Below are 11,442 nucleotides of genomic sequence, written 5' to 3'. Positions count from 1 at the left end.
GAAAACCACAAACCCGTTCAATTCGCCTCTAAACTCTGTCTAAGCCATTTCCCTCCAAACATTGTCGAAACTCAAAAACTCTTCGACTAGGACTTAGATCTATATATAAGGATGCTATGTTTCTAATTTCGAGTGATTCGAACGGTCGAATATCCGTAAATCAAAGAAACGGTGAAGAAACGGTTCAGAGAAAATTGATGAATCAGAAAATGAATATAAAAAAAAAACAAAAAACATGGATAATTCTTGCCTCTTCGCCAGATATCCATTTATATATATAAAATCTGGCGAATATCCAATTTGATCCTCTATCTTTATATAATCTTTCAAAAATTATCTTAAATGTTTAATTTACACTTAAAACCATCGAATTAACTCCAAACTTATCCTATAGCACCAAATAAAAATCACACACCTAATAATGATCATATATACTAATATCAAAATATAAATTCTAGAAATTTAGTCACGGACGTGACAACTCTGACTACTTAGAGACCACAGTTAAGGGTCAAAAGATAGTGATAACCCCTGAATATCTAGCAACATTGCTAGAGATACCAAATACAGGGATCCAGTTCAGGACAACAAAGGAGCCGATACCAAAAGCCATCGCAGAAAAGATGAAGGGGTTCTGTAAACCCAAAGACTACAAAGGAGAAGTACCCAGCACCTGCATGGGCAAAAATCAGAAGATGGCCCACTTTTTGCTGACCAACTTTATCTTCCCTAAACTCAGTTCTCCCTCATCCGCCTCAAACTTTGAACAATGTTTCATCTGGCATATGCTGACCAACACTCCTTTCAACATGCCTGTATTTCTGGTCGGTGCTTTCCAAAGAAGTGGAAGGAAGCTCCGTTTAGGTTCTCTCATCACAAGGATAATACAGGATAAGAACATAGAGACTGTTGGTGAAATAAGTTCAACAGGAACTGTTATCACTGCACGTCTGCTGAATGGACTATCACATAGCCAACCCCTGAAAGGATATGACGAGAATGAAACCACTGAGGAGGAGGATCTTATGGCTGAGGTTGAGCAACCCATTGGAGAAATGGAAAATCTGACAGATCTGGATGCTATTATAGATGATGTCATGGCTGAAGCTGATCACACTGCTGAGGGTACAGAACCAACCAATGAACCTCAAACTGAGAATCCTTCTACTGTGCCATCTGAGATTGCTAAAGCTGAGAAGAAGAAGAAAAAGGGAGCCTGCTCGAAGGATATTCGTACTGTCCCGAGAAAGGTAAGGCTGATGGAAAGAAACAAGAGGAAAGCTGATCAGGACCCAGCTGAGTCAGCTGAGAAGAAACTGAGAACAGAAGCAGAATCTGTTCTTGAGCCCCACATTACCCAAGAGGGGTCTCCACAAAAACAAGCCTCTGTTCCTCCAAGTGAGAAACAAGCCAAAACCCCTGCGAGTCCAAAAGAAGCTCCACTCCCACCTCAAGCTCAAAGCAACTCAGCACCTGAGGTCAACACGCCTCGTAGTCCTGTCATTACACAGGGCACTCAGTGCGAGCCCACTCCTGCCAAATATGCACACCTAGGTGCTACTGAGTCAGGACGGCGTGTCATCGCCTCAGCTAACACTCTGCTTCAAGAACAAGCTCATCCTCCACCAACTCATGCCCAGTCCTCTCATCCACCTGTCACTCACCCTATTCTGCGTGAAATCCATGACTTGATCAATCACTTCTCCTCTGTCCAGACGCAGCAACCAACACATGCTCAAATGACCAAAATGACCGCACTCATGCTGACTATGGTCAGTCACATGAATTCCTTGGAGGGTCAAATACGTGTGCTGCAAGATCAGGCCAAGTCTCCTGCCCCTACCGTCAATTTGCCTACTGCTGATGCTGGCAAAACGGGGGAGAAAGCGGCAACTAAGGAGAAGGAACTCTAAGTGAGAAACTAGAGAGTTAGAAGTTAGGAAGAAGAACTTTATTCTGTTTTATTTTGTTTTAAAATGCTTTTTGTTGTTTTATTTTAAACAATGGTATGCCTAACTTCTATTACTTCTGAAATACTTGCATTCGTATTATTTAATCATTGATTATTCATCCTTCAAATGCCAAGTATTATATGAATGCATGCTGCATATAAATGTTTGAACTTGTCAAATATAAACCATTGAACAAATGATTTACTCAGCGCTCTGTCACTATAAATGACTTCCGCTGAATACTGAGTAAAATAGAATATGACCCACAAGCTGACCTATACCTGAAAACTGATCTTAGACTTATTCAGTTAAACCTTAAAATGTTTAGAATAAAACTAAGTCAGTAGTTCAGTCCTTACGGGGGAGTTCACTTAATTAACAAGTCAACTATCATGGGGGAGCTCATACTGAGTTCCTTGCTGATTGGTTTTGCCAACATCAAAATGGGGGAGTTTGTTGAAACACCTTTCCACAAGATTTTGATTTGACAAAATTAATTAAGTGAAAGTAAATATTCTACAACACACTAAGTTTAAATGCTTTGGCTTATTGTTACTAATGTGTTTGTTCAATGTTGAGTTTATAATTTATCATAAGACATAAAGATCATAAGGCTCAAGCCCTATATGGAAGTCAAGGCCCAAGTCAAACAAACCCAAGATCACTCAGCCCGCGTGTCTTCAAAACGTTGCCGTTGAAGTAATGAGACGCATGCTGAGTAAAGAAGGATCGAGAAGATCCACGTAGACAACTTCGGTATGAAGCTGCTGAGCTGTCTCGACAAAACGTACAAGACAGCTGCTGACCATAAGACAGCTTCCAGACAAAGTATTTCCTCTTTAAGTAAAAACCAAAAGACACAGCAAGCTGTCTGGTTGACATTACCCAAAATGGAGGAACATACTGTCACACTGATCGAAGAACAGAAGACGCTGGAATCTGATTGGCTAAAGAGAACTGCTGGCAGACTCAGTGAAAACGACTTGTAGCCGTTTCCCTCCAACGGTTATTTCGAAATTCGAAATAACCAGAAGCTCTCACAGCTCTCTATAAATAGAGCATTCAGAATCCACATTCAATAGAGAACTTTGAGCAAAAGTCGTTACGCTGACCAAACGTATACAAAAGTTCTCCATCAAAAGCAAAGCAAATTCTTACACTACAAAGTCTATTCATTTGTGTAAAAGTCTAGAGTGATTGTTTTTCAATCATCTAAGGTGTTCTAGCAATTGTTGTTTAGGACAAAATCTTTATCATTTCTAGAAGTAGAAAGGAGAAGCTGAGTACTCGGTTTTAGTACTTATTGAATTAGAATAGAAGTGAGTAGAGGTATAGAGGAAGGTACTCTTGTTATACTCAGCTTCTGATTTTGTAAAAGGTTTGAGGCTCTACCTTTAAAGAGCTCAGTAGAGGATTTGAAATCTCGGAAGTGTTCCGGGGACAGGACGTAGGCTTAGAAGAAGCCGAACCTGGATAAATCTGTTGAGTGAAGTATTTCTAAACCTTAACTCCTTATTTATATTGCTTGCTTAAAATAAACTAAAACTGACCAAGTAAGAGAGGTCAAGCTGAGTTGTGCGCTACCAACAAGTTGGTTTAGGAATAGACTCTAAGTGCTATTTCCTGACCTAAGCAACGAAGCTGTCCTAGTCACCAGTTGACTAAGCCAGTGTCTTGTTGAGTGTTAAGAGCCGCTGTTATATAAACTTTTCTTAAAGAAAAGAAATCTGCCTAAATTATTTTAAAAAAAATGTAAAATAGTTCCTAACCCCCCCCTTGGAACTATATTTGCAACCTTACAAGGGACCAACAGATGCACCAAGAGGTAAGGGAGACTCTTGAGGATAGAAATCAGAAGTTAAAGGCTAAGGCGGATGAGCACCGCAGGGACCTACAGTTTGAAGTTGGAGATGAGGTCATGGTATATTTGGGCAAGGAGAGGCTCGCCAACACCGCAAGCAGCAAACTTCGGCCTAGGAGGTATGGGCCATATAAAATCACCAAAAAGATCAACGCCAATGCCTATCATATAGCATTGCCAAACTGGCTTGGCAAAGTCTCACCAGCGTTCAACATCTGTGACCTTAGCCCATGGAAATCGGATGGTCCTTTAGAGCTCAACAAAAACGAATCAGTGCCGGACTCTTTTAAAGAAGGAGAGAATGATGCGGACATCCGAACTGGCCACACTGATCGCGCGGACTCTAGCGGGTCTTCAAGAATCAAGCTCACAGAGGATGCACCTGGAAGGGCGGATCCCCAAGACATGCGAGCAAGGCGGATCTAGGAGTACGCCAGAAGGCGTATCCACATATGAGCATGGGCGGATCACTAAGATTACTTCCTCAGGAAGTCGACCAACAGACAGTCTGACATTCCGTACCTGCACCTCTGTACCTGTTGTCTGGGCGCATTACCTATCTTACCCTCTTGTTATTAACTGTATTGTAACCCTAGTAGGGGTAGTCCCTGTCCTTTGCTTATCTTTTAGAGGTTGTATTTAAACCCTCATTTTGTAAGGATATTGCAACTTTTATCAATCAAATATCATTTCTCTTTGAGAATTAAGGTTTATACCTTGTTATCGGGATTCACTCCTTCAAGTTAAGCTTGAGAAGAACATCTTTGTTGGTTTACGACTAAAACCTTCATTTCTCGCTTTCAATCCGTATCAATTGGAAAGGCATCACTTGTAATTCTTCATCTTCTCTTGGCATTTAATATTGTTAACGATTCTGATTCTGCTTTTGGTAGATTTACTAAGTTGATTTTGGGTTAAATTGCTCATTTTTACTAAGTTCAAGACTCTATTACTAATTTTGATAATATAAAATTATACTTTGAACCACAAATGGTGTTATACCCGCCTTAATTAATTCGTATACCAATATTATTTTATTTGGAGGATTTGGCCCAACTAAACAATATTATTTTATTTTCTAATAGACCTACTAATTTGCTCAATAGAAATTAAGAGTATAACGTAGAAGATAGATAATGACATTTTAGTTGACAAAGAGTGAAAAATATATTTGAAAAATATATCAGCTATAGGTAAAATTATTCGGGAAATACAAATACAAAAGTAGCTTATGTTTTTGTTTTTTTTTTGAAACAACAATAGGTAGCTTATTAAAAGAATTTAGACAAATGCAATAACCAAGGTTTAGTTTTAGGGAAAAAAAAAAAAAAAAAAACTTTTACCATATCAAAACAAACACTTAATCGTAACATATATTTCTATGGGGTAACACATGGCTCCTGAATTTTACCACGTACTTTTATTATGGTTGTTAAACTTTAAAATCGTACATTATGACCCTCTGAACTTTACATTTTATTAACATAATGATCCAAAAAATTAAAAACTAAAACTCATTAGAACTATATTTTCATAAAACCACCATTTTTATTTTTCAATTCACAATTTTTAGATAAATCTCTCTAAACAACAATTTTCTTTCTCCTAACCAACCAATACCTAAATTAACTCAAAATTAAAAAAAAAATTTAAGAATTAAAGTTACTCAAAAAAATATTTTCTATTAGTTTTTTTTACATACTATTAAAGTGATCATATTAATCACGTTAGAATGAGTCATTATGTTAGTAGATTGTAAAATTCAAGAGTCACATATTCAGTGCAACGTTCCAAAAATATCATTTGACCCTCTAAACTTTAAAAGGGTCCGATGTGCCCATAAACTTAACCATTTAGATGGCTCCTCGGATTTCTTTAAAGTGATTAATCACCACCTTAATCTTCAATTCGGAGATGAGTGTTGTGAAACGAATTGCATGCACCCTCAGAACTTTAAAAACTACTGATGCGCCCGCCTCAAACTTGTTTAAAGTGAAACGCACATTTTTGTTTCTGTGAAACAACAATAATCTCCAAATATAAATAGACATTCCACTCCAGAGTGCAATGAAATGAATCAATCACTTGCACATAATAATACATTCTTTAAGAACCAAAAAAAAATCTGAAAACCTCTTTATCTACTTATCATTAAGGCACAACAAAGTTTTCTAGCATCAATATCTCTCAGGGAAAAAATAATAATAAAAATAACAATAATAAATTAGCTAGTGCTACTGAATTACCATACTAACATAGCACCAGATAACCAAGGAAAGATAACATCTTTTTCTTTTTTTTTTATCATTCTATGCATCTAAAAATAATAATCTAACTCATTAATTGTACTATATTATCAGCTGCCTCTTTTGCCAGCACAAAATCACCTGTTATTTGTTTGATTGCAAAAAAAACCAAGCTGCAGCCCAATACACCATACCAAGGAGGATCAAAGTTTGGCTGCCGATGATCATCTTTTAAAGAAAAAAAATTCCCATAAGTTTGTTTCTTCCATAATCAATCAGGCATTTAATGGCTCTTCCTCCACATCTCTCATTGCTGTCCAATCCTGTGCTCCTGTAGACAAACCAATTGATCGTTAGGGCAGCTGTTAAAATGGATCGTACGATAACATGATTCACGTAATTTGCAGATTAACGAATTAGAGTTAAGGATTAACGGTTCGGAACGTAAATAGGTTGACATGTTTAACCTGAGAATGTGGATTGACTTGTCAGCATGTTATGACTAGCGACGGATCGTGTCAAGCGGACATGTTTGATCCATGTAACCTTAAACGTGTTTGTAAATAATATACATTAGACCTAATACATTCCTAGCTCCCTGTACTTGTCTAGACTAGTCAAGTGCTCCACTGTACTTTGGAAATGTCCCATTTACCTCCTGAACATGTTTTAACTGACATATTGACGACTCCAACAACTTCGGGGGTAGGGTTCAATAGGTCACTTTAAGCAAGTTTAGGGGGTAAATCGGGCTTTTATAAGAATGTATTAAGTCTATATATTGTATGGATCCTTTCCCTACAAATTATAATTTATGAATAACTTACGCAATAGGTTAATGAGTTGATGAATTGTATAACCCATTTACTTGACTACAAGTGTTGTATCAGGTTAATTGTGTCAAACAGGTCATATAATTTGATCTGTTTAATTAATCGTGTCAACCCGTTTAAAAATCGTGTCATGCCAACCCATTTATTAAATGGATCGTAGTAGGGTTGGCATAGGTCAACACAGCGCGTTTACGACCTGCCAACCCATTTTGACACCCCTAAGAATCATAACTCAAGGCTACAACAAAGCACGAGGAATATAGATGGCATCGATTTTAGCAATGATTTTTGAAGGGTTGAAGCATTCAAGATCTCTTAACTTTGTTGTTTATACACATTGAACCCTCAATTTATAAATGTACTGATTCAGCCTTTAGAAAGCATCACTGAACACTTTGATCAAGGGCTCAATGTGTAGGTTTATACATGATCAAGGGCTCAATCTGTAGGTTTATACATGATCAAGGGCTCAATCTGTAGGTTTATACATGATCAAGGGCTCAATATGTAGGTTTATAAATGTCAAGAGCACAATGGGTAGGTTTATAAGTAAATCAAACCTCAACGTGTAAAAATAGAAGATCGGGGCCTGATATGTAACAACAACAATGATCACAAATATGGTCTAACCCATCTCTGAACTTGTATGTAATCTTATGTAAAACATCACATGCATAGTATAGATCCGAGGCTTACTCAACTAAACACAAGGCTTAAAATGGACTTGGGAGTTTTACTTTTTTTTCTCTACTTTTCTGGGTTGGAAATGACACGGGTTTTAAGAATCCAAAATGCAAGATTCCGGCTAGAAGGAAAGTAACTTGGCCCGTTAAATTATTGTACAAGCAACAAGTGGTCTGAGAAACTTACTTGGTTTTTGGATTTCTGAAATAGCCATAAGCCGCCTTTGCAATAGACATGCCACGAAGAGGAAAATGGAGCACATACCGAACATCACAATGATGGGAAATGCATCAACCTTAAAGGAGAAAGGGATAAGTGAGCTGTTAAAATACAGAAAAGAGAGCAATAATGATGCATGGACATGTAGAAGAATCTTCATTTAACTTCATGAAAGTATTTTTATCTCGTCGTCGTACATTGTGGCATTATACCAAATCAAGGAATATGGTGATGAAAGTAGTATATAAGGAAGAAACTCACATTGTACAACACAACACAAACAAATATGTTGAGAGGAATGCGGAAGAAATTCATGATGGTGCTTCTAGCCTCCTCAGGAATATATTGAGACCTCATTTTCATGATTGATGGCCAGAATATACCCACACACGATTCAAATGCACAGAAGCCAAGAAGCTGAACAGAGCCGGAGAATGAGATGCCTCCACCTTTCACTCCATTAGGCGCTATCACGAACTGCTAACAATAATATTTTCCACTGTCAATTTTTAGTGATAACAATAAAGCAGAGAAAAGGGGATTCAGAATTCAGTACGTACACTTGTAACGACTGGAAGCAGAAGTGCAGCTGCGGACACTAGAAATACAATCTGCATATAGCTCTCCGCTCTGGGAGATTGATGAGCCAAAAGTCGAGATGCTATAGAGCTTCCCAACATTGAAGCCAGCATAAATGTTGCAAAAATGAAACCATGAGGAATATCCTCACCATTTGGGCTCAAAGCAGGAGTCCACAGAAACACAAAGGTGTACATTGAACCTTCAAATAGAGACTGTATGGCACCAAGCAATGCAATTTTTTCATCTGAATAAAAATGGAAAATGATATCAACAGATACACCCAGAAGACAAGAAAGGGAGAGTAAAAAAGAGATTCTCACATATATAATATAAAGAAAAGTCACTTCATTTGTATATTTTTCCTCTTAAATTTGGAGTATTGTTTTTAAGGGGTAAGTACAAAAATAAATCTTACGGTTTCGCACATTTGCAAAGATGTCCTCTTAGTTTAAAAGTTTGATGATTTTAGTGAAAAGTCTGTTTTTGCAATTGGAAGAAACCTCAAATCCGTGTTTACGAACTTTTAAACCACATCGATGTCTTTGAAAATGCGAAACCACAAGGTTTATTTTTGTATTTTGCCCTTGAAAAATGGAACTCAAATTTTCAAAAGAAGAATATCGTAGATAAAAGTGGAATTAAACATGACAGACCAAAAACCGATGAAGCTGAGTTCTGTTTTTGACATGAGATGGCCGCTTTAGCTTAAAATATGTGCAAAAAACTCCATTTTCATAAATTCTTTTACCCATGTAGCACATTGAACTTCATTTTCATTGATTAGAATGAAGACCAAGGTCTCAACAATGACGATAACAGAATATAGATGCAGTTCTTTAAATTTCAAAGCATTGAAACCAAGGATAGGGATTTACCAGATGCAATGGCAACAGCAGCACCCCTGAATTGGGTAAGTAAATCTTTGTTTTCTGAAGGATCTCCAAAATTTTCAGTCCATGATGACATAATGATTGCCATGCCAATTGCAAGAAAGCAGGCAGCAGCATCAAATGGAGCAACAGGGCCAAGTCCCAAGTTATCCACTAGGAAATTTCCAAACAATCCAGACATAATGGCTACCAAACCATTGCCCAAAAATATTGCTTTTGAGAATGTCAATGACAACCATTGTGGATCAAAACCCCTCTGCAAAATTGCAAGTATGTGCAAAGATATGTAAGATGCAGCAGCAGATAAGATCAAATCTTTTATGAAGGAGGTGTTTTAAATGTTAGATTGCATGGGGATTAAGTGTCGAACCAATTACCAACAACAATTCATAATCCATAAAAAGAAATCAGCCTAAACTATCAATCAAGGGTTCATCAAATGATATCATCCACCTCGTAAAAGTAAAATATCTATGGGGGTCATTTTTTACTCGATAACACAATTTCCTGAGACAACCCGATTGACACGACTTGTCTGACACGATATCATTTTTAGTGCATTTATGTCATATATAATCACATGGAATATATTAGATAACACGGTTATGACATGCCTACCTAAATTGACATCATATCTTATCCCAATTCCCACAAGTTATATAATCCAGCCAGGAAAAGTCTAGACAATAACTTTAAGAACTCAATAGAATACCAAATTTTACCATCAATATAAGTTAAGCAATTCAAATCCTCACAAACCTTAAAGTGTTCAGCAACAAGCCAAGACTCAAAAGCTGAAAAGAGAAGAGAAGTAGCAATGCCTCCCAACACACGTCCCAACATTAGAACCTTGTAATGAGGAGAATGCTTGGTGACGCAGCTCAAAATGTAGGTAATGCAGTAAGTAACAGAAGCTCTCCTTCGACCCCTGAAACCAACACACACCATAATAAGTATTCCATTACCTGATCACACTCAAAAATTAAGAAAATTAAACTAGATCGAAATGAGATCTTACTGCTTATCAGCTAGAGATCCAACAATAGTTCCAAACAACATAGAAGATCCAAAGCCAGCAATAAAGAGCTGACCTATCTCTCCCTTACCATATCCATATTGACTGTATAGATAATATACATATGGACCTTGCAGCCAATCACCAGCTGTCCACATAAATCAATTCAATTAGTTCATCATAAAGGAAGATGAAAAGAACTGAAGTACAAGCAATGGATCTACACATCTTCACTCAAAAAAGCTGTCACATTCATAATGTAAAACGACTGATGCCAAAATAGAGAACAATGGATCTACTATAACAACAATTAACTATGAGATCAAGCTGGTATTTACACTAATCAGCAATTGCCAAGCCAATCTAAAGCGGTTTCAATTTCACAATCAATTAGACAGAAATCCCAGAGCTCTGATCTCAAATTCCACAAAATGGAGCAAAATTGGCGCCGATTCGAAGATAAATGGGAGCAAAAATACAGAGGGAATGGTCAGATCTAAGAAGGAAAACACTCACCCATCATGAGAGAGTAAACGAGGAGGTAATTGTTCTTGAAAGCATTGAAAGCAGTGGGAGTATTGACACGATCTCTGCTGCTTTTGCTGAGTTCGAGAACTGCTACAACAGCGGCAAGGCCACCGAATACCATGAAGTAAAACATCTCCATTGTTACTGATTTGTTCTCAAAATCGGAGATGGATCTGTGAAAAGGGGGGAAGAGAGAAGAGGAGCTAAAATTATGGAAAGAGTGTTAAGAAGAAGAGATTGGCAATGCCATTGAATCTGAAATAGTCCTTTTCTTTGGAGCTCAAGATGGAGTTTTGGTAGCATTTATAAATTAAGATAAATTAAATAAATAATTACCCTTTATTTCATATTTCCCGGGAATATATAATTCTATATTTTTATATTACCAATAGTTATTGGAATATTGATTTTTGACTTTTTTTTTTTTTTTTTTACTCAACAAGGTACAATTTTATATTACAGATTAGTAGGGTTGTAAATCAACCGAGCCGCTCGATAAAAGCTCGGTTCGACTCGGTTCAATTTGTAAATGAGTCGTTCGTGAGCACGATTTACTGGCTCGGTTCGTAAATGAGCTGAACTTGAGCATGCCAAAATTGGGCACGAAAGCTCGCGAGTAGGCTCGATTAGAA

The 11,442-nt window shown here is 37.3% G+C and overlaps 1 protein-coding gene across 1 annotated transcript; it reads right to left on the bottom strand.

Moving 5' to 3' along the window:
* Nucleotides 1-5,935: 5,935 nt before the first annotated feature.
* Nucleotides 5,936-11,101, bottom strand: LOC136210948 (uncharacterized). Its single transcript, XM_066002422.1, has 8 exons — nt 10,799-11,101; nt 10,286-10,430; nt 10,027-10,195; nt 9,253-9,523; nt 8,356-8,621; nt 8,057-8,272; nt 7,763-7,871; nt 5,936-6,390 (listed from the first exon to the last, which is right to left on the bottom strand). The coding sequence occupies exons 1-8, from the start codon at nt 10,947-10,949 to the stop codon at nt 6,335-6,337; spliced, it is 1,383 nt and encodes a 460-aa protein (XP_065858494.1). The 5' UTR covers nt 10,950-11,101; the 3' UTR covers nt 5,936-6,334.
* Nucleotides 11,102-11,442: the final 341 nt, after the last annotated feature.

Source organism: Euphorbia lathyris, chromosome 1, assembly GCF_963576675.1.
Source record: "Euphorbia lathyris chromosome 1, ddEupLath1.1, whole genome shotgun sequence".
Taxonomy (NCBI): Eukaryota; Viridiplantae; Streptophyta; class Magnoliopsida; order Malpighiales; family Euphorbiaceae; genus Euphorbia; species Euphorbia lathyris.
Note: the sequence above shows the minus strand (reverse complement) of the source record. Positions and strands in the feature narration are given on the sequence as shown.